Below are 26,085 nucleotides of genomic sequence, written 5' to 3'. Positions count from 1 at the left end.
TTTGTGACTGGCTGGTTCTACAGTTGCCCCATACCAAATAGACTGGACAGCAACAAGTGTCAGAAGGGGAGGCATGGAAGGTGGGGCAGAGCTGGGAAAGTTTGAAACACTGTGAAACAGAGAAGAGAGATTCTCACCAACAGCAAGAGGCATGCAGAAAGCAGAAGTTGTTTGAGCATGCTGTCTTTTAGAGTGTGGTTCCTCTAACTTTAAATGTCTTTAGGGACTCGAGAGACATACACATCTGTTTCCTCTGCCTTCTTGATGAACTTAAGAAATCCGGTCATCTGATACGAATGGTTGGTAAAACTCTGACCCATCTCTTCTTCCCTCCTCAAGGCCTGAGAGATGCCCCAGCATACCCTTTGCTCACATTTCCTTTTCACTTTCCTCTACCTCAGTCCCGTGAGCTTTCATCCTTCCTGACTTAAATTTCATGTGGTGATAGCATGGGGTTTTTTACCCCCCTCAATTCTCAAGCACTAACAGTGATGATAATGGCTGGTATTTACGGACTGCTTACTTTGTGCAAAGTGCTATGCTGAGCATTTTATTTACATTACTTCTTTTAACTCTGAAGTAATTAATATTATATCCCCATTTGTCACTGAAGAAGCAGGCATAGAAACAAGTAATTTGCCAAGGTTACTGAGCTTCTAAGTGGTGGATCTAGTGTTCACTTTGGGCATTCTGGCTCTAGAGTCCACATGCTCACAGCTTCCTTCATCACCTCCACCACTGGAATCCCATCCTAAACTGAAGGCTCCTTTTCAGACAGCAGCAACCCTCTAGTTTCTCATTCTACTCAGCAAGGCTCTGCTTGCTAAATGAATAAATGAATGTGAAGTTCACAAGTCACTGATTTGATAGAGAAAAATTCTCTATTTGATAGAGAAAATAGTTATGGTTGTAAACAACACTGAATAGCCATCTGTGTGACAAGGACTTAGGAATTTCTTAAACACCTGTAATTGCCTGTTTCTTGTTTATTACCTTGTTTTTCATGTCTCTAGTGACTAACACATAGTAGGTGCCCTGTGCATATTAAATTAATGAATGTTATGTACAAATGAATAAAGACTGTTAGAATGACTTGTTTGTTGGGGCATAAATACAGCTTGATTTTGTCAAAGTTGGAGGTTTTCATGGTTAAGGTGAAATAGGAGGGTGAAAATATACAATTGCAAGAATATAGAGTGCTTTGGAGTTACATATCTATACCAAGTGTCTGTTAAGACTCTGATATTTGGTAGGTACTGTTTTAAGCGGATGTATAAAGGTGTGCAAAACAGGCAACATTCTCAACGAGCCCATGACTTTTGTGAAGCTAGTTATTTAGTTTTACAGCTGAGTAAATTAGGACAAGAGCAGGATAAATTTCCCAAGATCACCTAATAAGTTGCTGGTAGTTTTACATCTGTAAATCATTGCCTATGGTACTTAGCCATGAAATCGATTTTTGTTATTAAGGTGGGAGTTAATTCTAGTCTTATGCTGGTTATTTTTAACAAGTGAAAAGATTATGCATTATAATACTCCTGGTGGTGTTTATTTCTAAACAAAATAATGATAACTCAGCTTCTCAGGTATAATCATTTTATAGTACTAATTACCATCCTCAGTTAATATCTGCAAAGTAGTACTGAGTCTTTCAAATGTTATAAACCTAAAACTGTAGAAATCTCAGCATTAGAGGTGGACATAATAGATTTTTGTCTGAGAGAGGGAAGGAAGTGAGTGGGAGGGAGGACTGGAGCATGTGAAAAAATCATGATTGTTCCACTGAATAATCTTATAATTTAGGGGCGCCTGTGTGGCTCAGTTGGTTAAGCCTTGGACTGTTGATCTCGGCTCTGGTCATGATCTCAGTGTCATGAGATGGAGCCCTGTGTCGTCAGGCTCATGCTGGGCGTGGAGTCTGATTAATATTCTTTCTCCCTCTACCCCCCCCTTACCCCCCCCCACTCCGCGCACTCTCTCTCTTCTCTCTCTCAGAAAAAAAAAACCTTATAATTTAGCAGGAACATCTGGCCCTTTCACCAATGTCATCATGATGATGATTTATCAAAGAAACCCTTCTGTGCTAATAGCAACTAGTAAAATGTTGGGGCTATAGGGGTGATATTTTTCTTAAATTGTAAAACTGTGATCCAGGAATCCTTGGGAAGTAGAACTTGTGAGCTTTAAAACTGACTTAGTTGTACAACTTGATACATTTTTAAAAAACACCATTATGTGCAGAATAGAAACCAGGCAATAGTAGGAGGCAACTACCTGTAAAAGAAATAAGTGAAATGGTTACTTACCTTCCAACCTGTTAAGAATTGGCATACCTGGGGAGCCTGGGTGACTCAGTTGGTCAAGTGGCTGCCTTCTGCTCAGGTCATGATCTCAAGGGTCCTAGGATGGATAGAGCCCCATGTCGGGCTCCCTGCTCATTGGGATGGGGCGGGGGGACTGCTTCTCCCTCTGCCCCTCCCCCCATTTGTGCGCGCTCTCTCCCTCTCTCTCTCTCTCTCAAATAAATAAATAAAATCTTAAAACAAAAAGAATTGGCATACCTACAAGAAATCTGTTTCTGAAAATCTATCTATATCCAAATAACATCATTTGAAACAAAAAAAAAAAATTAGAAATAACCCATATGTGTTCACCAGCAGGAAAATGGATCAGAAAATTCTTTACACATACAATGGAATATTACCTCATAATACAGCAGCCAAAAGGATAAACTATAGCTGCACACTACAATGTGGATGAATCTTTAAAAATGCGATGTTAAGTGAAAGGCTTTCATACAGCATGAAACCCTTTCTATAAAGTGAAAAGAAGATGAAGCTAAATATATTGTTTAGGTATCCATATTTCATAATAATATTTTTAAAGTAAGGTAATGATTTACACAAAATTCAGAAGTAATTGCCTCAAAAGTGGAGGCAGGAATTCAGAAGAAAGAAGGAGCACAAAATTTTAAGTTGTTGGTTCATTTCATCAGTTGGGCGATGGTTTCATGGATATTGGTTATATTTTTTAAGAATTAAAATTATACATTCAGGGGCGCCTGGGTGGCTCAGTCATTAAGCATCTGCCTTTGGCTCAGGTCACGGTCCCAGGGTCCTGGGATCGAGCCCTGCATCGGGGTCCCCACTCAGCAGGAAGCCTGCTTCTCCCTCTCCCACTCCCCCTGCTTGTGTTCCCTCTCTCGCTATGTCTCTCTCTGTCAAATAAATAAATAGAATCTTTAAACAAAAAATTATATATTGAAGTTAGCTATTTGAAGAAGTTCTGGAATAAGTCATTTTAGAAATTAATTCCCACCTTCATTTATCTTTTCACACTACTGAATGTATCAAGTGTTCTTAATATGCCCAACTAAGTTAATGGATGAGGAGGAAACTTAATTAAGATGGTTATTTCCAGCTCTTTTCCTCAGAGTGGAGGTATAGTAAGTAGTATATCCTTCACGGTGATCAGGAAGAATCTGGTTGCAGCACACAGCAGGAAAGATCTGTGCTCGGTTCTCAGTTTCTCAGAAAATACTTATTATAAACCTAACTAGAATGTATAAGAATAAGTGGTTTGTAAAGTGTGAAAGTTAATAAAAATTTCCTCCTCCTAGAATCTTAAATTGAAATTCATATTTGGGAAACTTTATAGGGATGTTGCCTGTGGTATTTTGGTTTTGCTTTTTGTTTTGTTTTTATTTTCCCTAATTAAAATTTAATCCTTGGGTTGGCGTGCTGACATTTCAAGGTATGAAAGAAAATGTGGACTTTGGTTTGGGGACATTAAGACAGATCTTGGGGAGCACCGGGGGGGCACAGTTGGGTAAGCGTCTGACTCTTAATTTCGGCTCATGATCTTAGGGTTGTGAGATTGAGACCGACATGATGGGCTCAGTCCGGAACGTACAGCCTGCGTGGGATTCTCTCGTTCCCCCCTCTCTCTACCCCTGCCCCCCCCAAAGGCAGATCTTGAAATCCCAGATACACTGCTTGCTAGTTGTGTGATCTTGGGCCAATGACTTGGCTCGACTTTGTTTTTGTTTTTTTTTTTGTATGTAAAGCAGAGATACCGATACCTGCTTTTGCAAGATTCTTGTGAGGATTTGATACAGTATTTATAAAGCACCTAAAGGAAGATAAGAGAGTTAATAAATGATAGGTACCTTAAGTCATAATTTTTCCACATTGTATAACACGGACATTGAGCATGACAAACCAGTCATTTTCTTATAATAGTAGCTGAGTAAATATTCTTTAAAAGGAATGTGACTTCTGACTTTGACATGTGAATCTCATTTACTTTGGATCAATTTTAGTGTGGAAAATTTGAGCTGTGTAAGCAGCTAGAACATAGTATTATTCAGATCATGACCTTGGATTTGAATTTCACCTAAGCCTGTTAGTTCTGTTTTAGGGCCACAGACTATACCTCAGTCCTCCTCACAAGTACCTTATAAATATGTGCCTTTATTCACAGGTAGGATCGAATGAGAAAAAAGTTCCAAGGTTTGTCTCACTTATGACTTAATGTTACCTTTACATTCTAATATTTACCTAGTAAAGACCCAAATGTAAAAACAGCGCTAAACAATGTTTAGAATTATTTTTATTAGTTTACAAATAGTGCCTGTTTTCATAGTAAATTCATTGCTTGTGAACAATGGAACTGTTTAAGCTTAAGATTCAAGGGTGTTTACCTGCAAGCAGGGGCGCCTGGGAGGCTCAGTCTTGTTAAGCGTCTGCCTTGGGCTCAGGTCATGATCCCAGGGTCGTAGGTTCGAGCCCCGCATCGGGCTCCCTGCTCCACCGGGAGCCTGCTTCTCCCTCCCCCACTCCTCCTGCTTGTGTTCCCTCTCTCGCTGTGTCTCTGTCAAATAAATAAATAAAATCTTTAAAAAAGAAAAAAAAGGTTTGCCTTAGAGTGGAAATACAGGTTTTCCTGCTCACTCACGATTCTTATTTCTGAAATGACTGCTAATACCTCCTCAAACGGATAGATAAGGGAAACTCAAGGCTAGCTCCTGCAGCAGGGTTTTTCCCTCCCTTTGGGCTTCCCTCCGGGTGTCTTCTGCTTGGAGAGAAGAACCTTTGGAAGGAGTATTATTAACCAGGTTTCTCTGCTTCTTGACCTAGGTGTTCTTGTTACGCTGGTGTGTTGTAATCAATCCCTATCTGTTCAGGGTTAGTAAATGCTTCTTGGCTGGTTGGTAAAAAGATTGTCATGGTTTGTGACAGGCTCAATTCAGGTATTGGTGGACCCAGGAAATCTCAAAGCATTCAGATTTCCTTTTTGTTTTCACCATTCTATATTTTAAGAATGTATCAGTGACCTACAGTCTTGGTGCCGTATGTACAAATAGGCGGGGCTCTTTGGCATTGTGATTCCAGGAACTATTCAGTGTAAGTTTCATTTAAAGGCTTTAATGACTGCTTATAAGGTTTTGAAGTATTGCATAGCTTAAGGTTTTAATGTATAAGATGGAAATGTATATGGCTAGAAAGGAATCAACCTGTAATTAATGTGAATGCGTTAAATGAAGGCTTGTGTTCAGTATTTGGATACATAAATTCTGCCTCCTTGAAGAGGTGATCTTGTCTTACTGCTGCATGTCCAGTGCCTGGATTGCTGCCTGGCCTGTGAAATACTCTTAGTGAATATTTACTGAATGAATAAATGAATGAATGAATAGCTCTGGGTCCAGATGTAGGAGAATGGTGCAAGAGATTTAAATAGAAATGAATAAACCTGGGATATTTTGTTTTCTTTAATAACTTGCTAATTTTCTTCCTAATTGTAAATAATCATATGTATATGCATTTTGACATTGTACCAGCTTGCCTTCCCTCTACCAGTTTGAGAAATGCCTGTTTATCTAGAGTCTGGTTCTTAGCATTTTTTTCTTTGAGCTCAGTCTCAAATTAGGATGAATCATTTATGAAATTTTAATATTCTATTCTATTTATTTATTTATTTATTTATTTATTTTATTTGACAGAGAGAGGCACAGCGAAAGAGGGAACACAAGCAGGGGGAGTGGGAGAGGGAGAAGCAGGGTTCCCACCTAGCAGGGAGCCTGATGCGGGACTCGATCCCAGGGACCATGACCTGAGCTGAAGGCCGACGCCTGACAACTGAGCCATCCAGGCGCCCCTTAATATTATATTTAAATGTTACATAGCATGCGTATGTATTGTAAATAAAATACAATACTCAAGGAGAATTTTTTTTTTAGTTCTCAGAAATCAAGGTATCCTTCTAATTAGGAAATCCCTAGAATGAGAGACTTTTAAAAATAAACATAGTTTTATCTTCTGATTAGAAACATAATACATACTTTATGCAGAAACTTGGTAAATACAGCAACATCAAAAGGAGGGGTTGCCATTAATTGGAAGGGATTTTGCTTTTTTACCGTCAAGTTTTTTTCTTGCACTTCTGTCCAGTCTAGAAAGTCAGGTTTTTGTACCTTGGGGAAGGAAATTATAAATGCCTAACAGTATGATATTTAACTTGAAAATCTGTTTTTGCTTTTTCTTAGAACACCACCTCTAGAGAGTGAAGAATTTTAATAGCTAGGTATATGAGAGTAAAGATTAGAGGTGAATTATGTACTTGTTAAATTCATCTGGCTCTTTTATCATCTCTCCTCTGGAGTATTACCCAGCGTTAATTGTCTTCCTGTTATCCAGCCCTTTAATCCCAGAGTGAGGGAATTGATGAGGATATGTGCATTGTGTTATGTCTGATCACAGTTTGACTAGCAGAGTCTGGAAGTGGGTTGTACAGGATGAGAGCAGCAGCCTAATTGCTCTCCCTGCATCAGCAGCATCTATAAAGCATCCTGGGAATTGCTCGCCCCACGTTCAGAGCAGCTGGTCACATGAGCCTGGATTTTCAGTTCAGTTCATTAGTCAGCCATTTTGGTCAACACCCTGCTTACTGCGCACAACCAATCCTATTAGAACTCAGCATCCCGGCTCATCTGAGCAGATCCTGGAAGTGATTTCTGCAGTTCAGGATTTTTTTTTTAAGCTAAATTGAAAATATTGGTTTATTTTTCAGGGTTGGGTTTTGTTTTGTTTTTTTTGTATTTTTTTTTTTCTGCACAAAAGAGGATTTTTCACTTATTCATGCAGAGGCCAGTTTTTTAAAGCCAGCTAAGGTGGCATCGGCTGTGCAGGATTTAAAGCCGATAGCTCAGCTGAAAAAGGAGGGGGTAGGGAGGAGAAGATAAAAGGAGAGAAGCTAGGAGAAGACCAGGCATCATTTTATTTTGCTATGTGGTAGGAACTGTCTATGAGAAAAGGTAGTATAGAATTGTTCATCTTGAGCAATTGCTTCTTAAACCATAGGCATTTTTCCTTGTGATTTGTTTTCATCTCCCCCACCCCTTTTCTTGAGAGCTTTGTTCCAGAGCTTTGGATTTGGGTTTTTTTGGTGAGGAGGTTTTATTTATTTTTGTTGGGGTGAGTGTGTGTGTGAGTGTGTGTGTGTGAGTGTGTGTTGTGGTCCCAGCTGAGTCATCATGTCTGCTCTGACGCCTCCAACCGATATGCCAACCCCCACCACTGACAAGATCACACAGGCTGCCATGGAGACCATCTACCTTTGCAAATTCCGAGTGTCTATGGACGGAGAATGGCTCTGCCTGCGAGAGCTGGATGACATCTCACTTACACCTGACCCAGAGCCTACCCATGAAGGTATGGTCAGACCCTGTCCGCTAGTATCTCACCAGCATCCTCATTGTTACAGTAGGCTGGGAGGGTCAGGGAGAGGTAGGAAGAACCCATACTCTAACCTGTTAGCAACCATGAAAACCTTTCATCCTTACCTACTACCCAGTTCCCCTTCTGTACTTTCGGGGAAAAAAATATTTTTTCCCTGCCCCCTGAGGTATCCTTTCAAAAGATGCTGGTGCCTGTTTAGAGCTCTTTGTCTTTCTGCCTTCTAAAAAGAACATTTGAGGTCACTTATCACATTTGGCCCTAATCAATAATGAAGAAGCTATTAGTATTGATTATATACTAAAATATTATGGAAATTGCAGTAATTCTTAATAGAGTAAGTTAAGACAGCATGACTGTAGGATTGTACATGACATAGTTGAAACATTCGGTGTTTTACCAAGGGGCATCAGAGTATAATGTTAAACAGGCTACGATATCTAGAAAATATCTGGTCAAATATTATCTTTCTTTAATAATATGGACTACAGATGAGAAAGCAGGTTTACATTCAGTGCTTGTTGAATGAATACAGACGCTTAAGAAAGGATAATGCCTTAAAAGGTTAAACATGACTAATACGGTAATCCCTTCCCATGGAATCTATTGGCCATTGCTTTTTATAAGTTATTTGTGGTAACTGTGATGACCCATTTGAAATTTCCAGTCAATACCTTTGAGACTTTTGTGGTCGCTTACTTAACTTGTGACTTTCTCCCAGAACCTTCTCTAAATTATCAGAGGTTTTCAGCTTATACCCCTTAATTCTCCTAACTCAATGCTGTAAGGAAGAGAATTAATTTGAGTCCTAGATGCAAATATTTTTGTTTTTTATGGAGTCGCCTCTTAGCGTGTTTATTCTCTAGCTTTAAAATAATGACAGAAATGCTCACAAATGAGAGATTCTTTATCAACATCTGCCTGGTATTTAGGCATATCTGCAGAATAGAGACCATAAGGTGAGTTGCACATAGCAGATTGGGTTTGGGAAAAGTGATTCCTTGCCCTTGACCTTATATTGCAATCTTATCATGACTCAGATCTCACCCTTTATTCTGAAAAGGATTTATTTTCCCAGTTGGGCTTAGCCTTGAGAAAGTTTTAGAGCGGACTAATATCACAGAACACAAAGTATTCATTTTGATGTGTCTTTAAGGGTAATATTTGATCAGTATCAATATCAATCAATATCAATATTTGATATTTGACCTTTTGCATCCTTTAACAATTGGTTTGTCAGTTGGGCAGCTTCCTTTGGCTCTAAGTCTCAGAATCAGAACATGCACAAGGATTGGAAGACATCAGCTGGCATTCCATAGAATGCCAGTATTGTTTAAAACAGCCTCAAGGTTTAAGAATCTTGAGGGAAGAAAAACATTTTTAGAAGGCTACCAAGAAGTCTTTTAGCAAATGCCTCAATTTGCATACTTTGTTTTCGAAAGTATTCTCATCCATATTGAAAGTAATGCAATATGAAATACTCCTTTAATTATAAAACCCAGTATATCAGTGTCTCAAAAATAATTTCTAACAATTTTAGTACTTTGACTGTGTATTTGTTTCTAGAACAAGATTCCTATGAGTGAGCAAAGTGAGCTGTTCAGTTCATGTAAGCATTTGTAGTGGTGCTGTATGAATCCTTCAAGGGGCAATCTGTGATGGAAAATGTACGTGGCCTGCAACCTAAGCTCTAGGTTAGGTTAATCCTTTGATTAAGGAAAATAGACAAATAGGGAGTTCCCAACACCTTAGAACCAACTATAGAGGGTGTGGAGGAAAATAGGGAAATGCTATCATTGAATTTTAGAATTTTTGCCTTAAATTGGGCAAGAGAAACAACAATTTCAAATGATTAGAAATGGAAATAATAAAAGAAAGTCCAGACCCAGGAAGGCATCTGTAGGTTTAGTGATCTAGGAAACAAGGCGGTGCTTTACAGGGCTTTTATTTCCTTGCTCTACTAGCTAATTCAGTCATTTGGACTCAGGAAATGTCTGCTTTAATATTAATACCAGTGATAATTATTAGGTATAATTTAGCTATTACCAGGCCAGTGATAATGTGAATCTCACCTTGCTGACAAAATGGAGCACCTGGTGCCTGGACACACAGGAATATTCATACTGTACTTCCCAGCTGACTCATAGAGGGAAAGATATCTGACCACACAACTCCTGCAATGAGGCATCCTGACTCCCACAAGAAAAAATGGGCAAAAAGCATCATATACCCTCGTAAGACGATAATGTAGATTGTGTGTGCCCTCAGCAATAGAAGCTTTGCAGTTTCCAACTTTTGTTTTCTGAAAACAGAGCTCCTGCCTCTCACTCTGCAGCCTAAAGTATAGGCCTAGACCTTCAGTTTCTGCCTAGCTTAACCCTTAAATACATGGGAATAGAAGCACTCATTTCATTATTTCAGTGCTTATTGGTAGTTAAGGAGGTGATCTCTCAGTACACTTTTTTTTTTTTAAGATTTTATTTATTATTTGTCAGAGAGAGAGAGAACACAAGCGGCAGGCAGAGGGAGAAACAGGCTCCCCACTGAGCGGGGAGCCCAATGCAGGGCTTGATCCCAGAACCCTTGGATCATGACCTGAGCCAAAGGCAGATGCTTAACCAACTGAGCCACCCAGGCGTCCCTCAGTACACTTCTTTTCCCCCAGTACACTTTTTTTAAAACCAGGAGGAAATCTACAAATCTATGATTGTAAGTAGATTTCCCCTAAAGACAGGAGCCTAGGATTGATTCCACAGGAGAGGAGAGGGTTCCGAAAAGGGCTTCGTTCAATGAGTGAAACTGGGCTGGACACTGTATATAACTAGGCGATCATCAGGCAGACGTGGGGTGAAGGGGGGACATTTCCAGCAGTACCTGGTGAGCTGGCTGAGCTGGAGAATAGCAGGTAGTTAGGAGTGGTAACTATCTCATTGTAGATTAGGAGGATTAAGTGAGATAATTAATGAAAAACACCCTATAATCGTTAGTTATGTGCGTAATAGTTATTCGTAGAGCCACAGTTTGAGCCGCACCACATTCTTAAATACATTACCAATTTAATGTATATTTCTGTTTTTTTATAGCTAACTTTTTGGAGCAGTCTAAACTAGTTGTTTACCAGACAGACTAAAGTAATAGTAAGTAAGCTTAAATTCACGTTTTAGCATTGTCCTTTCTTGGACCTCCATAACCAAAAAAATAATTGGTTAAAAATATAAGTCAGTTATCAAGCAATACTTATTTTCCTAGTAACCTTTTAAAGAATGGGAATCCGACATTGAAAGACAATGCACACAGATGATCAATTTAATACAATAAAATATACCATCTGGTTACAAAGACAGCTATAGGTTTTGAAATTACTTTTTTGACTTGGGAAACTTCCTTTTCAAATACAGATAATAAGAGACAGACTGTGGAAGAAGAGATCTATTGGGCAGACACAGTGATTTCCAGGTTACTGTAGAGAAATGTATGTGATGGTGGACTTCATACGTGCCATTACTGCATAACTCTGCAGTGTCCCTGGTACTTGCAGTTTGCTTTAGTACTAGTTCATTACAAGAGCTGGCATTTTACTGTAATGTATAAAGAGAGAGCTTATCTGAAACATCCGCAAGTGTAGTAATGATGCTGCTTTATATGCAAGGATGTGTTTTGGTCAGTCTGTTGGTAGAAATATTTACTGGACATCCCTCCATGCAAAGTCCAGTTCTGGGGACTAAGAAATTGATAGCCCTTCACATTTCCCAGAGGACAGTCTGGGTACAAATTATGGGTGCAGATTTGTGATCAGGTTTTTCCATTCAATAGGACATACTTTACCGTTAACATATAACAGGGAATACTCTACTGATAAGATAAAAATAAGCAAGGAAAATATAAATGTAATGGAAAGTGTTATTCAGTGACTATGGGAAGTGTCTGGTGCTGAGATAACCGCATTGACACTTACTAACGTACTTTTACTCATTAATATCACTGCACCCTAGTATAACCCTATCATGCTTGGGGAACTTCGTATGTTTCCATGTAAAAAGTGCATGTCCCAATGGGCGTTTTGGCAGGGGAAGCCAAATGGTGCTATTTACCAAGAAACTTCATAGCATGAATTCACTATAGTCTAGTGCAGGGCTGGGCACCTGGGTGGCTCGGTTGGTTTAAGCGTCTGCCTTCGGCTCAGGTCATGATCCCGGGAGTCCCAGGATCAAGTCCCACATCAGGCTCCCTGCTCAGTGGGGAGTCTGCTTCTCCCTCTAAGTCTCTCCCCCCGCCTCAAATAAATAAATAAAATCTTTTAAAAAAAAAAAAAAAAGCCTAGTGCAGGGCTTCTAAACCTGGGATCCTTGATCCTAAAAATCATACATAAAATTTTATTTCTGTATATTTTTTTTCTGGAAGAAAAATCCTTAGTGTCCATTAGAACGCCCCAAAGGAAAAATACAATACTTAAGAAACTCAGTTTTTATCATACAAACTCTTGGCCCTTCATTCAATATACATTTAAGTGTCCTACTTATAATTTATGCCCCACACTACAGTAGGTCCTAAGGTACAGTGAACAAGTCCAGTCCTCTGTATTTTCCGGACTTATTGGCAAGTGGGGGGTGTGGAGTGGGGTACTTCAAATAAAGTAATAGTCATTGCAGTACAGTGGTACAGAGTAAAAAATCCTATTCCAGGGAAGATTCCCAACTGAAGTCATGTTTGAGGTAAGACCTAAAATGTATACAGGAGTTATCTGGGCATAAAGTGGAGGCAACGGGTATTGGTGGGGTGTGGGTGGTGAGGAGACAGTACTTTCAGAGACCCAAATGCCAGAACTGAAAGATTATCCGTATATATTTTTAGCCACTTTCCAAATTTCCTTTCCATGTAACTTTCACCAGAAATATTAATAAAGCCACATGCTCTACTAGTAACAGAATGTTAGAGATAGTGATGAAATAGATTTTTTTCTCTTCTGATTTTGCACAATGTTAATTTTTTAACCATAAAATCTTTAAGTGTCTTAACAGTGAATAAGTTGTATTATATGTGTGCGTTTACTCCTATACTTTAATAAAATGAACATATACTAGATATTATGTGAATTTTAATAGCCCTCCTACATAAGACTTAATAATAGTCATTTCCCCAAATTAATAGAAAAACCAAGCAATTATTACTCTTTTATTTTATAAAGTATCAAATTTATTTTGTAGCTGGTTTCATTTTTAAATTAGAGCTGTTGAGCACTTCTTGTAACAAAATTCTTTATCGGAAGTAGGGAAAACAGTAATAAGCTATTAAATCCTGACCATGAACAAAATTATAGGTTCATCCATTTATAAAAGCCATTCTTAATGGTAAAAAGTTTAAGACAGCTATTACTCTTAATATTGAACATCAGTAACATGCAAATTTGTGAACAGATTTCCTATTTTCACTTATTTATATGTGACCATTCCCTTATCTTTTTGATGATAAGCATGTATTTACTAAGAAAATTATAAGCATGCAATGCTTGATGCTTATGTGAAATTAATTGAAGTTGATGAAAAATCAAGGCTACAATTATTTTCATAAGGGAACATGTTAATCATATCGAAAGTATCACTTGACTGAACTATATAAATGAACTTTTATTGTTGCATTTAACGCAACACCTATATACACACAAGGCATCTGGCTATTACAGTTTTCTGTTATGATTAAACAAACAGTGCTACGTGTGTTAGGGCATAAAAGAAGGCTATCTGTGCTGTGTTCCACAACGAAGTCTTAATTTTGTCTTTCATTTTCATTTCTAAAACTACCAGGAACTAATTATGTCACCTCTAGATTCCTACACCTACTTTCACCTTTTCTCCAAACCCATTTTTCTTCCTGTACTGATTCATTCTTCATAAAATTGCCAAAGAAGTCTTTATGAAAGGAAACTTTTCATTCTTGTACAAGAGCCCTGTTTCAGACAGCCTACTCTATTACATGTAGAGTACTCCTGAAAAGGGGGTGATGAGGTTGTCGTGGAGGGGATGTTATCATTTATTGAGCAGTGATTGTGGTGCCAGGAACTGTTTCCTCTAAGTAATAGGTATGTAGTATCTCATTTAATCATTACAACCACCTTTGGAGCCTAGGTATTATTACCCCCCTTTTACTAATTGACATTTGGGAATGTAGTAAGTGGTAGAGCCAGGATTCAAACACAGGCAGCCACCATTCAGCCTGCTTGGGACACTCCAATACCAAAACTCTGAATGTAAGTTCAACAGCAGACCTGCATGTAACAAAAGGCATCTTCTCTGGTTACATCTTCCCAGTAGTTTTGTGTACAGTTGATCACAGCATTGGCCAGCTTAAGTCCAGTGAATGTCAGAATGAGGCCAAAGCATGTCATTTGGGGTGTGCTTGGTGATTGCCGTCAATTAAATTGGAAATCTTAGCTTTTATCCACTTGTTTTCATTTTCTTCTTTCCACTCATTTTTATAAAGTACATGAAAATATTTACATGATTGCACAGATACCACCAAACAGCAAAAAGGGCACACTGCTGAAACTGACCTGGCTGGCAGGCAGCAAGCACCTTTATGTGCTAAATTTAAAATGTTTCTCAAGTAGATGTACAAAATGATATGAAAAGATAATGGTGGTAAGAGAAGTATTCATGATTATGGATTGTTTGGAATAGTCACTACACTGAATCCTTAGTCTTGAAAGGCCTAGTATTTCCATGCCCTTCTTTGGGTAATTTTACTTATCTGATGTTTTTTTTTCAAACTCCCGTTCAGTACTTAACGATTTCAGCCAGCTGGTTGATTCTCACTTCACCAGGACCCTGATTATTCTTGCTATTACACGACTCCCTCTTGAGATTCTGCATGCTGACATCAAATCCGGAAATGGAAGGCCCCTTGACTTCCTTCATCCACAAGGCCTTCTCTAGTATGCGCAACACTCTTCATTTCCTGAATCGTTGGGTACTCCCTGTGCCACTTGATTGAATGCGCTTGGAATCATTCTCCAGTGATTAATTTTAATCTGTGTGATTCCTCATTTATGAAATTATGTAGAAAGTTCTTTGGGGCAAAACTTTTCTTTTGCATCCTTCAGAAGGCCTCATGGTACTGTGTACTATTTATGGTAGCTTTCCAACACACTTTGGGTGAACTCAGTAATACCTCCTAACCCCAGCAAATAATCAGTGGTGAATGGAAAGATTATTGAAATACCGTCCCTCCATTACACACAATTTATGTTTTTTGAGTTTTTTTAATTTAATTTTTTAGTCACTTATTTCCTATTCCAGACTCACTATATCTTACTTAGAAAATTGAAGTTTAGTATAACATAATAATTTGTTATTGTTGTTTTCTAATATATCCATGAATAATATTCAGTGCTGATGAGAGTACAGGAAGACTTAGGCGTGGGGTCTGCTGGTAGGTGTATACATTGGTGCAGTCTTGTTGGAAATCACTTTATCACTGTGAATCAAGAACCTCAAAAAATTAAGTTTAGTGATTATACCAGACATCCGTCTTTGAGAAATAATCAGAGATACTGATTCAAAGCACAGTTTTATGATTTATAGTAGCAAAACCTTAAAAAGCAGCTCAAGTAGCCGAACAGGAAAATGGCTCAATAAATTCTAGAACATCTATACAACAGGCACTAAAAATGGTATTGTGGAAGAATATTTAATGGCATAGGGTATTGTTTAGAATATAATTTTTAAAAAGCTGTCTCCAAACTACATACACTGTGGTCACAATTTGTGTTAAAGGAAGGGGTACACATTCATCACAAGTAAAACAAAATATACCAAAAAGTAAAAAGTATTCCCTCTGGATAGTGGAATGACAGGTGATTATTATGATATCTTTATGCTTTTTTATGTCTTCCAAATATTCTACAAGAGGATATATTACTATAATCAGAAAAAATGCTATTTTTTTTAAAAGTGGAAAGCTTTTTGACAACTATAGGTGAGCAGTCATCCATCTGACTCATATTTATTAAGTACTTTCCATAACAGTTTCACATATCCATGAAAAGGAGCAATTGCCTAAAAGCAGAGCTACTGCTTTGGATTCTATCATCAGTATAATTTTTTTATATGTCTAATAGACGTTTTGAGTTTTTCCACGTCATAGGCCTGTGTTTATTTACTGGCATGCTTTGTTTTCAGAGCTGTCTGAAAGCTGCATGCCGTGCACAAGGGTGACCCACGGGGTCTAGACTCGGGTACATTCGGTACAGCATTTGATTTATTCCTTCCAGAAGTGTTCAGAAAATAAAACCTGAATTGTTAGGATTCTGGTGTTCACAGAATCCTGTTACTGTTCTATACTTTTGATATGGCATACCTCCTTTTGTAATCTGCCCTTGGTTAGATATGGGAACATTTGCTGCCACCAGCCCGGATAGCCTCTGATCTCCATTGTCAGGTTCTCCAAGTTGTGATTACGTGTGCACAAGGCAGTCTTTGTGAACTTTTCAAAGTGTGGAGGTGGTAGCTTTCAATACCGTCTCACAAGCCTACTGGGCAAAGTTCTTTGGACAAAGTTCATCCCTTCTTGTTGCTCTGCTGTGGAATAGCTTGGCTAGTCACCCTTTCAAGGTAAGTTTTGCCCAAGTTTTATAAACTCCTGTCTGGGAGAGAAATATTAGCAGAGCTACTTGATGCCTCTGAACTGACTGTAATGTGCTCTCCATAAAATGCCCTTTCTTCTTCCCTGGCCAGTTCTTCCCACCTCCTTAATGCCCCTGCCCTGGTGTCCGCTTCAGGGCATTGTCCTTAATCACAGTGACTTACCATCTTTCCTCCCTATTGGTGAGCCTTTCTGGACCTTTCTTAGAGCTTTTTCTTTAACCTTTAGTTTGTGCCTTTTTTTTTTTTTTAAGATTTTATTTATTTGAAAGAGAGAATGAGAGAAAGAGAGCACATGAGAGGGGGGAGGGTCAGAGGGAGAAGCAGACTCCCTGCTGAGTAGGGAGCCCGATGTGGGACTCGATCCCGGGACTCCAGGATCATGACCTGAGCCAAAGGCAGTCGCTTAACCAACTGAGCTACCCAGGCACCCTTTCTTAACAGAGTTTACATTAACTCTTCTTTGGGTTAACAGCTTCCAGTGCCAGAAAGTCATTTCTCATAACCTGATCACGGGCATATTTACCATTTTCCAGACATAAAAATCTGTAGCAGGTTAGATAACTACTCAGTGATGGAGCTCAGATTGGAATTCAAGCTGTTGGATTCCCAGCCTTGGGTACCCATGAGACCTGGCCGGAAAGGGGAAGTGATGTGATTTGAAAGTACCCACAGTATTCCCTGCTCTTCATTGTGCTATATTTTGGTTTTTTGGCAGTGCCCCCTTTTTGGGGGGAAGTAGAAAGTATAATGAGGCAAAGTTTTCCATTATGGCTCTTCCAGCCCCCTGCCAATCTACTATGACTGCTATGAAGTACTTTTTTTTTTTTTTCCCAACAGAGAGCAAGATAGAGAACAGGAAGGTAGGGGAGGGGCAGAGGGAGAGGGAGAAGCAGACTACCCCTGAGCAGGGAGCCTAATGTGGGGCTTGATCCCAGGACCCTGAGACCCTGACCTCAGTCCAAGGCAGCCGCTTAACTGACTGAGCCACCCAGGCGCCCCTGAGGTGCTTTTGAGTACAGAGGAGTAAATATGAAAAACTGTTCCTTACAATTTTTCATATTTGAACTTTGCTGGAGAACAAACAGAAAGATTTGATGAGGGGCGCCTGGGTGGCTCAGTCGTTAAGTGTCTGCCTTTGGCTCAGGTCATAATCCCAGGGTCCTGGGATCAAGCCCCACATCGGGCTCCCTGCTCAGCAGGAAGCCTGCTTCTCCCTCTCCCACTCCCCCTGCTTGTGTTCCCTCTCTCGCTGTGTCTCTCTCTCTCAAATAAATAAATAAATAAAATCTTTAAAAAAAAAAGATTTGATGAGCTTAGAAGCACATGTGTAGAGGGAGAAATACATTTGTTGACAAATGGCCCCAAGTGATTATTTTTCATTATAACTAAATATTCCCAAATAAAATGTATATGTCAGTGTGCTGAAAATAATGGAGGGTTTTTTTAAGAAAATATATATTATTGTTATGTACATAATGTATTTTATGAAAAGAACTATTTTTCTAGTTATATAAATGATATATTCACACTGTAAGAGTTACAGAATACAGAAGAGTATAAAACACAAAATAGAATTCACCTGAAGTTCTAGCACCTATTGATAAACACAGATAAGATTTAGTAACCAGAGTCTCTTTTTTATTAATATATACAGAGTTCACTTAAAGTTCACACAGATTTTTACATGTAAAATCATACCATTCCTGTGTGTGTGACCTGCCTTTTTTCCTCTGCAGTATCTTTCCACATTGGTAAATAGAAATCTGTTACCACCTCATTTAATGTCTTCTGTTTTTTGGATATGCCATAATATCTTTGACTTCTTTGTTACAACTTTTAAGTTGTTTCTAAATTTGGCCACCACTGACAGTTTGGGTACATCATTATTTTTTAATTTGAACACTTCACCAGTTTTCCTTTTTAGACGTGGAGTTTCTGAGTCAAATAGTAAGATACTTTCGTTTTTTAGACATTTCCAAGCTGCCATAAACATTAAAAAATTTTTTTTAACAGCATGGTATCGTAAACTTTCACATTGGCTACTTCTTTGCAACTCGTTTTTGTCTTTCCGTACTGCAGTTGGTTGTGGTTTCTCACAATACTAAAATCTGAACTTTCCAAAGGAAAGAGTTGTGTGGGGGTTTTTTTGTTTGTTTTTAAGACAGTTGATACAGCAGCTATAAACTGCATGATTGTATTTTATCTGTTTTTTTCTTTAAGCTAATGACAATATCCTAAGCAGAAGAGAATTAATTTTACTGTTAAAAGTACAATAAGAAATTTCATGATTTTCTGTGATTGCTGGAGTTTGTTTTCTGGGGTGAAAGGCTGCTGGGATTTTTCTCTTTCTCCTCAGAGCTATAAAACTCAGGCTGTGTACTACATTTCATCTGAGAATTCCATAATGTCTAGTCCTGTGGGCAGCAGGCTTCCCAGTTGGGGGGTATCAGACACCTCGTGATTATTTCTTGCCATTCAGGCAAGGCGGCAGAGGGTCTGCTGATGCGGGGAGGCCCCTGTGCCTCATCCCCTCAGTCCCCATCAGCCCATATCCTCCCTAGCCGTCCAGCATCACATAGCTGCTCACCTGACTTAGGAATCTATTTTATCTTATCTCTCTAATACCAGTCCCTTTTTACCTCATGTCACAGTTACTTCGTTCTCCTCAAGGGCAGTGTCTAGGGATATTTTCTGTTTGTGACTTCTGTACAAACTGCCTTAGTAAAATCCTTTGCTCAGCATACATGCTAAGTATTAAATGGCTCAAGTGTTGCAGCTATACTAAGAAAGTCTATATTTCTCTTGTGTCTTTCTCCTTTCACACGGAACGCTTTACTTCTAACCCTTCTGGTCACCGTGTGTGTGTGTGTGTGTGTGTGTGTGTGTGTGTGTGTGTGTGTGTGTGTGTGTGTGTGTGTGCGCGCGCGTGTGTGTGTGTGTGTGTGTGTGTGTGTGTGTGTGTGTATTGGGGTGGGAGGTTCTAACACCAAACAATTCTGTGACACCAGCTGGGTGCCCTACAATTTAACAGTTCTAACTCTGTCTACCTGGAGTTAGTGTCAGATCCCACAGGTTAAGGGCTCAGTCCCACAAGACTGCCCCCCACTCCAGATACTAATCTCCCCAGGTTACCCACAACTTTTGTCCAACTTGGCGACAAATCAGAGGTTCCCATGACCTCTTTCTTTCCCCTTAGGTTCAGTTACTTGCTAGAAGAGTTCACAGAACTCAGGGAAACACGTATGTTTGCCGTTTATTAAAGGATATGAGAAAAGGATACAGATGAACAGCCAGATGAAGAGATACGTAGGGAGAGGTCTGGGAGGGTCCCAAATGCAGGAGCTTCTTCCTGGTGGATTTGGGGTCTATCACCCTCCTGGTATGTAGATGTGTTCACCAACTGGAACACTTTCAAACCCCATACTACTGGGATTTTGTGAGACTTCCCCACATAGGCATGATCAGTAGCCTCCATTTCCAGCCCCTTTCCCCTCTCTAAAGAAGTGGGAAGTGGGACTGAAAATTCAAGCTTATAATCATGGCTTGGTCTTTCTGGGGACCAGCCCCCATCCAGGAGCCCACCCAGAGTCACCTCATTAGAACAGAAGATGCTCCTAGTGCTGTTATCACTTAGGAATTTACTAGGTTTCAGGAGCCCTGTGTCAGGGACTGGGGAGGAAGACCAAGTAGAGATTTCATATTACAAATCACAGGATCACAGTCATTTAATGTTACTTTTTTCAGGACCATTTGTGATATTTTTGTTTTTACTCTGCTGTGGGGAAAAGATCTTGGCCTAAATTACTGGTTTATTAGAACAGAACCTCTTAGCATTTTTAAAAAATTAGTTTGATAGTTCCTATACTAATATTTATATTACCAAGCTAATTGTATTATTAGTTAGTGAACAGCACCTCAGCTGTTAAACTTGTCATTTGGTCTACTTGTGTTGACTTGTTTTTTCTGCTGTGTTTAATATGTAGTTTAGTTTTTTTTTTTAAATCCCACTCTATTTTCTTTTTTAATTATGGCAAATATACTTAGAAGAATCCAGCTTGTTAGCCAAATATACTTAGAAGAATCCAGCTTGTTGAAAATACAGGGCACATGTTGGTTTCTTGTAAAGGTAAAGTCGACATTGAATACCTAAGGTGGGTTAAGTACTTTAAATTGGTTAGCTTTTATTTTCACAACAGTCCTTTAAAGAGTTATTTATGATCAGTAGTTGGACCTTCAAGAAGACTTCCCCTGAGGGCGCCTGGGTGGCTCAGTTGGTTAAGCGACTGCCTTCAGCTCAGGCCATGATCCTGGAGTCCCGGGATGGAGTCCCGCATCGGGCTCCTTGCTCAGCAGGGAGTCTGCTTCTCCCTCTGACCCTCTTCCCTCTCGTGCTCTCTGTCTCTCATTCTCTCTCTCAAATAAATAAATAAAATCTTTAAAAAAAAAAAAAAAAAAAGACTTCCCCCGCAAGAAACTGTAATACACTTTTTAAATCAGAGCCACCTAGCCTCAAGGAGACAGTGTAACTTGGTTACATTTGTCTCTAAATTTGACTGTAACTTGGTTGTCTATAGTAATGACACTCCTGAAAAAAGAATATATCAAGAAGAAGAGAGATCTCACAGCCCTGGACGCGTAAACATGGAGAGGGACTTTGAGCTCATTTAAGCATTTCTTAAGAGAGAAGGAGCTTCAGCTAATTCCCTCATCCAGAGAAAAAAGATGGAAGTACGCAGGGCCCAAGGCCTTGTGACAACAGTGGCCCCACCCCAAATCTTTATCAATGTCAAAGCCAGGGCACCTTCTACCTGACTACACTGCCATCGCCACTGGGCGAATATTTTACAGTACTACCTAATAGTCTGCTGACTTAGTCTTAGACCTGAAACAGAATGTTAGCCAAGAAAACAGTTCACTGAACCTCAAATAAGCTATGCTTCCTAATTTAGGGCCCTTGTACAGTTCCAGCCTTGTCTCTTACCTCTTGACTTTAAAAAATGTCTTTGCTCATGTGCATCTCATGAGTCTGTTAGTGCAGCATTTTTAACCATTTAATCCAAGCGTTTAAAGTGGAGTGGTGGTCCTGATATTTCATTAGCAGACTCAGGGCACCACCCACAGTGACAATCCATTTCCAAGCTATGCAGCTCCTTTCCTTGTCAGTCAGTGTTTTGAGTGGGAACTGAGGCTCTGTGTTTAGCTAGAGTATCTTTGGAAGCTCCCTTTACTATATAACTTTACAGTACACATTTGGCATAGTTCTGATCGGTACAGCTCTGAATTATGCACTATCAATAGACAAATTTTAATGCAGGCCTATCTTCTGTATCAACTAGCCTTTAGATTATTGCTCTCTGAAATTTGTGAATATGTATTATATGACACAAAGTTAATATATATTTTTAGATCAGGTAAAACATGCTCAAAAGCAGCAAAGTATTATCCCTAAAAAAGTGAAATGTTCTGGGGAAAAGACAAGAATTGTCCATGGTACTATCATCTTCGATTCATGTATTAGATACTTTCATTGTTGTTGTTTTAATAATTTGAACATATTCCAGGGGGCATAATTTTTAAAATATTTTATAAATCCTTCTTTGAGAAGATTATAAAAGAACATCACAGTATCCATTCTTTATTGCAATAAAATACTGAGCATGCCACGATAAGTGGAAAACAACTTTAGAAGAAGAAAACACACCTTTTTTACCTTTCAGGGAGGAGGGCCCTTTTAAATTGATTCCATCACTCTGATACTCATAACTTTTTAAAAGCATAACAGAAAATGTATCTGATTGAAACAACCTGAGAAACTGCTGGAGATGGGACATGGCAGGGGGAAAGTCAGAGAGACCCCTTGTACTCACCACCCCTTCCTACCTAGAAATTCACTTTCCAGAACTCTTCTGTGCACAAGTCTCAGAGGACCTTTATATTTTGCTTTAATGATTAGGTAGACTTTTATTTTATTAGGTGACAAATACAGTTTCTAGGTAAAGAAAATGTAGGATAAAATAGAAATATCCACCTCACTGACTTTCACAAGGTGAACATAGCAAGTCTTTAGAGTAAACTCATGTGGTGGTTAAGAGTACATTCCTACATAATAAAAATTTGTAGCATATTGTCAGATTCTATTTGAAAATGATATATGGAAATAAATATATAATGTATTTTGGCATTAATTTATTTTAAAATAATAGTAACTAACACTGATACTGTGCTTTTTCTATATGAAACACTATCTTAGTGCTTTACACATACATAACCACAATTGCAGAATCCAGAAAAGCTCTGAAAACCAAGAGCATTTTTCACAAATTTGCCTGTACTCATTTGGTGCTAAAACATGACCTGAATTTATTTGAGGCTATTTATAGTTTTTATTTCTCTTATTTAACTTGAATAATCATTTATTTCCCACAGGAATGTTAATGTGCTTGATTGTAAGATACTGCCCTAGGTCCTGCTAGTTCTGCATGTTTTTTGGCCTCCATATTTACCATTTTACCTTTCTAAAATTAAAAGAATAATCTGAATTTCAAAATATATTTGGCCAGAAAATAATAACATGAAGGATTGGGGCCTGTGCTTACCCTTTTATCCTCATAACAGTGCTGTAAGATAGGCACTGTTCTTTTCCCTTTTTTATAGAATGAGGAAACAGGAAAAAGAGATGAAGTAAGGGACAAGGTCATAGGGCCATTAGGAGTGGAACTGGGTTGTCAGCCCCAGGGATCCGGCTCCTGCATCTGTTCTCTGAACCACCGTGACTTGCTTGGGATGTTGACACAAGTTAGGGATTTAATCCTAGATTTCTGTGCCCTACTCCTGTTGTTTTCTAATTATTAATTTCTAGACTTTTTAATTGGGAGACAATACAAGTGTAAAGTTATCAATACTTTCATTCTTTTTATATTCCCTGTCCCCAGGTCTGGTCTAACCAACAGTCTACAACTTTAATCACATGTCACGTTATTAGATACTCATCTGCTTCCCTGTTTTCTGAATTTAAATTTAAATATTATTTGTATCACATTTTTATAACTATGTATTTATTTAACACTAGAATGTACCCTTATAGCCCACTTGGAAAATCACTATATCACATCAGAACTAAGAATTAACCAATTAAATTACAGTGATAACTTAATAAACTAGTGAGAAAGCAGGACAAATGATAAATTCTTTTCCAAGATCATGATTCTGTGTTATTGCCTCAGACCCTATGGTGGTTTCTGTGGTAAATTTTTCAAGAAGGAAGGCTTATGGTAGACAAAGTATTCTTTGCCCATTTTCTCATTTTTGTTATGCTTCATCCTCTGACAATTTCTCTTTATTTGCTGCATATTTATACATATGAAATTCACATGATTTTGTGAGTTTGCATGTGAATATTGCAGTTGTGTACAATATAATAGCTTCAGAATTACTGAAGGATGAAGCTAGTATACTTTTTAAAAAATGTCCATAAGTTCTCAAAATTTATTTCCAAATAGTCATCTTACAGCTTTAAGACACAGAAGTATCTATTATATTTGTAATCTCCGTGTTCTTTCCTGTCCTTTTGCCTCACATGGAATATTCTGTGTATAAGAACACTGAATAGATAGTAAAAGGAAGGAGTACTTTTAACTGAATAAATATCTGTATTGTATTATAAGTGATTTATTTTGTCTTCAAAGCAGCGTCTTTTTTTTTTTTTTTTTTTTTTTTGGTTTGGGGAAGAACCGTGGGGGTGGAGGGCTTTGGGAAAGGTATTTAGATTTTTCTTTGGTTATTTTAAGAAGAGTCACTAGTTTGTATCATGATATTTGGCCTGAGTCTAAAATGCATTTCACATATCGTCCGGCTTCACTGAAGTGGTCAAAACAAATGTTGAATGAAGTCAGTGTTGTACACACTTAAAAATACGAACAGCCTAGTCTTGATTTTCAATGGAAAAAGATCTCTTGTTACTTTTTTATGGGACATGCATCTTTGTTTCCTTTTATTAGAAACTTTGAAATTATTTTAGCTTTGAAACATTTAATAGTCGTAGTTGATACCTCGCTTAGTGTCCTACCCCTCCTTGGGTAGGCTCCCAGCCCTTTTCACTGTTAATCTCTGGGTTAAGTTGAAAGCATTCTAGGAAATCTCCCTTTCAGTTATCCCTTTTGAAACCTTGTTTTTAATAGCACTTTTCTTTCTTGGCTTGCATGACATTTTATCTTTCTTTTCCTTTCTTTTTGCCGTTTGCAAAGACTCTTGGGAGGATTTGACAGATTTGGTGGAGCAAATGCGCGATGATACAGAAGGTGCGTGCCACACCAACATCTTTCAGCTTTTTTTTTCTTTTCTTTCTTCCTGTCTTTTTTTTTTTCTTTCTCTTCTTTTCTTTTTTTTAATTTCTAACCACCTTTTGATTGTTTTCCATAAGCCAGACTGTCAGCTCTAGGTTTTATTTCCCATGGCAATAACTGGAGTAGTAAAAAATATTTGCCATATTTTCCATACAGGTACCTCATTCGTACAGGATTAGGGTTTTCAGAATCTTGCATTTAAAATCTTTCTCCTTGTGGTTCCAAGTACAGTGTCATAAATATATGTTTATGCTGTTCCTTCAGGATGTTTGTCAGATAACATGTTTTAAGGGGACTTGGTTTCAATATATATCAAGTTTTTCTATGGCTATTTTTTTTTCATTTATTTGTTGGGAAGATGTAAATCTTTTTATCATTTGTGAAAACGTATATTCCTGTTAATTCCACAGTAGTCAAAAACAAACAGATCCCAGGAATCTGAAGTATCCAGCCTGGAATGTTGTTCAGATTTGTGGATTTCCGTAACATTCAGCACTTTCAGCTTGGTCCTGTAATAGCATTACTTCCTGGTGGAATTACTTTCAAAAGTAGCACATAAGTTCCAATATATAAAGGTTCCCCAAACCAAGAATAGTTTCTTCTGTAATCGGCACCTAACTTTAGGGAGATCAAGGTAATTTACACATTTTATAATAAAAATAGAAAAATTGAAGTTTGGCTCAATTACTGTATCATTTTACATTCTCCCACTTTGCCTGGGCATTAAAGGTCCCCCAGCTTCACACACACATCCCCTGCCCTGCGTGCAGATTGGCCTTTTCATTGCCTGCGCCTGAGTGCATCAGTCTCCTCTCCTGCCTTGCTCCTGCAGCATTCCACCTGGAGCATTTACTGCCCTCCACTCTCCCCCTTCGCCCTCCCCACCCCCACTACCACCCTCCAGATGGGAGCACCTTGAAGGAAGTGCCGCTTGACAGCTGTGGCCCATATTCATTTCTCCATTCACCCAAGCCCTGCAGGACTTGGAGCTTAAGGCTTTTTACTTGTTCTCTACTTCTTGTGTGTTTATCGTCCTATTTCAAGTGTAAAATCCTTATATGTCTTAAACTTCTCAATGTCCATGGGAGACCTGGGATGGTACTGTGCCCAGTCCCTTTGGTCACACCAGACGAGTACTGATGCCCAGTAACTTCTTCTTCAGCACTTTGAATGAGTAAATTATTCTAAGTTTCATCTCATTTCCTATACTCAAACTGTGTTTTTATTCCATCTTTGATTCTGCTTTTATTGTAACTGGTTATGTATAATTCAATGAAAAAAATCAGTATTACATAGTTGATTGATTGTTCATAGACAGGAAAACAAAGAGGAGGGTATTGATTCATTCAGTGAGTAGCATTTACTATTATG

At 38.6% G+C, this 26,085-nt stretch overlaps 1 protein-coding gene across 6 annotated transcripts in view; it reads left to right on the top strand.

Moving 5' to 3' along the window:
• The window catches only part of RUFY3 (RUN and FYVE domain containing 3), a 77,901-nt gene that overhangs the window by 6,593 nt on the left and 45,223 nt on the right, over nucleotides 1-26,085 (top strand). For 2 of the 6 annotated variants that reach the window (XM_028100550.2, XM_028100555.2), the window contains exon 1: nucleotides 7,517-7,709. The exons of 3 other annotated variants lie outside the window; for them this stretch is intronic. In XM_028100550.2, the coding sequence (XP_027956351.1) occupies nucleotides 7,532-7,709 (178 nt within the window). In that variant the 5' untranslated portion in view covers nucleotides 7,517-7,531. Of the gene's footprint in view, nucleotides 1-7,516; nucleotides 7,710-26,085 lie in introns of those variants that run through there. One more of the 6 variants, XM_088021145.1, reaches the window with a different exon arrangement.

Source organism: Eumetopias jubatus, unplaced genomic scaffold (assembly GCF_037043125.1).
Source record: "Eumetopias jubatus isolate StellerSeaLion01/CBP00866 unplaced genomic scaffold, mEumJub1_p1.0 scaffold_2, whole genome shotgun sequence".
NCBI classification, from domain to species: Eukaryota; Metazoa; Chordata; class Mammalia; order Carnivora; family Otariidae; genus Eumetopias; species Eumetopias jubatus.
The sequence above is the reverse complement of the archived record's forward strand: the minus strand, read 5'-3'. Positions and strand labels throughout refer to the sequence as shown.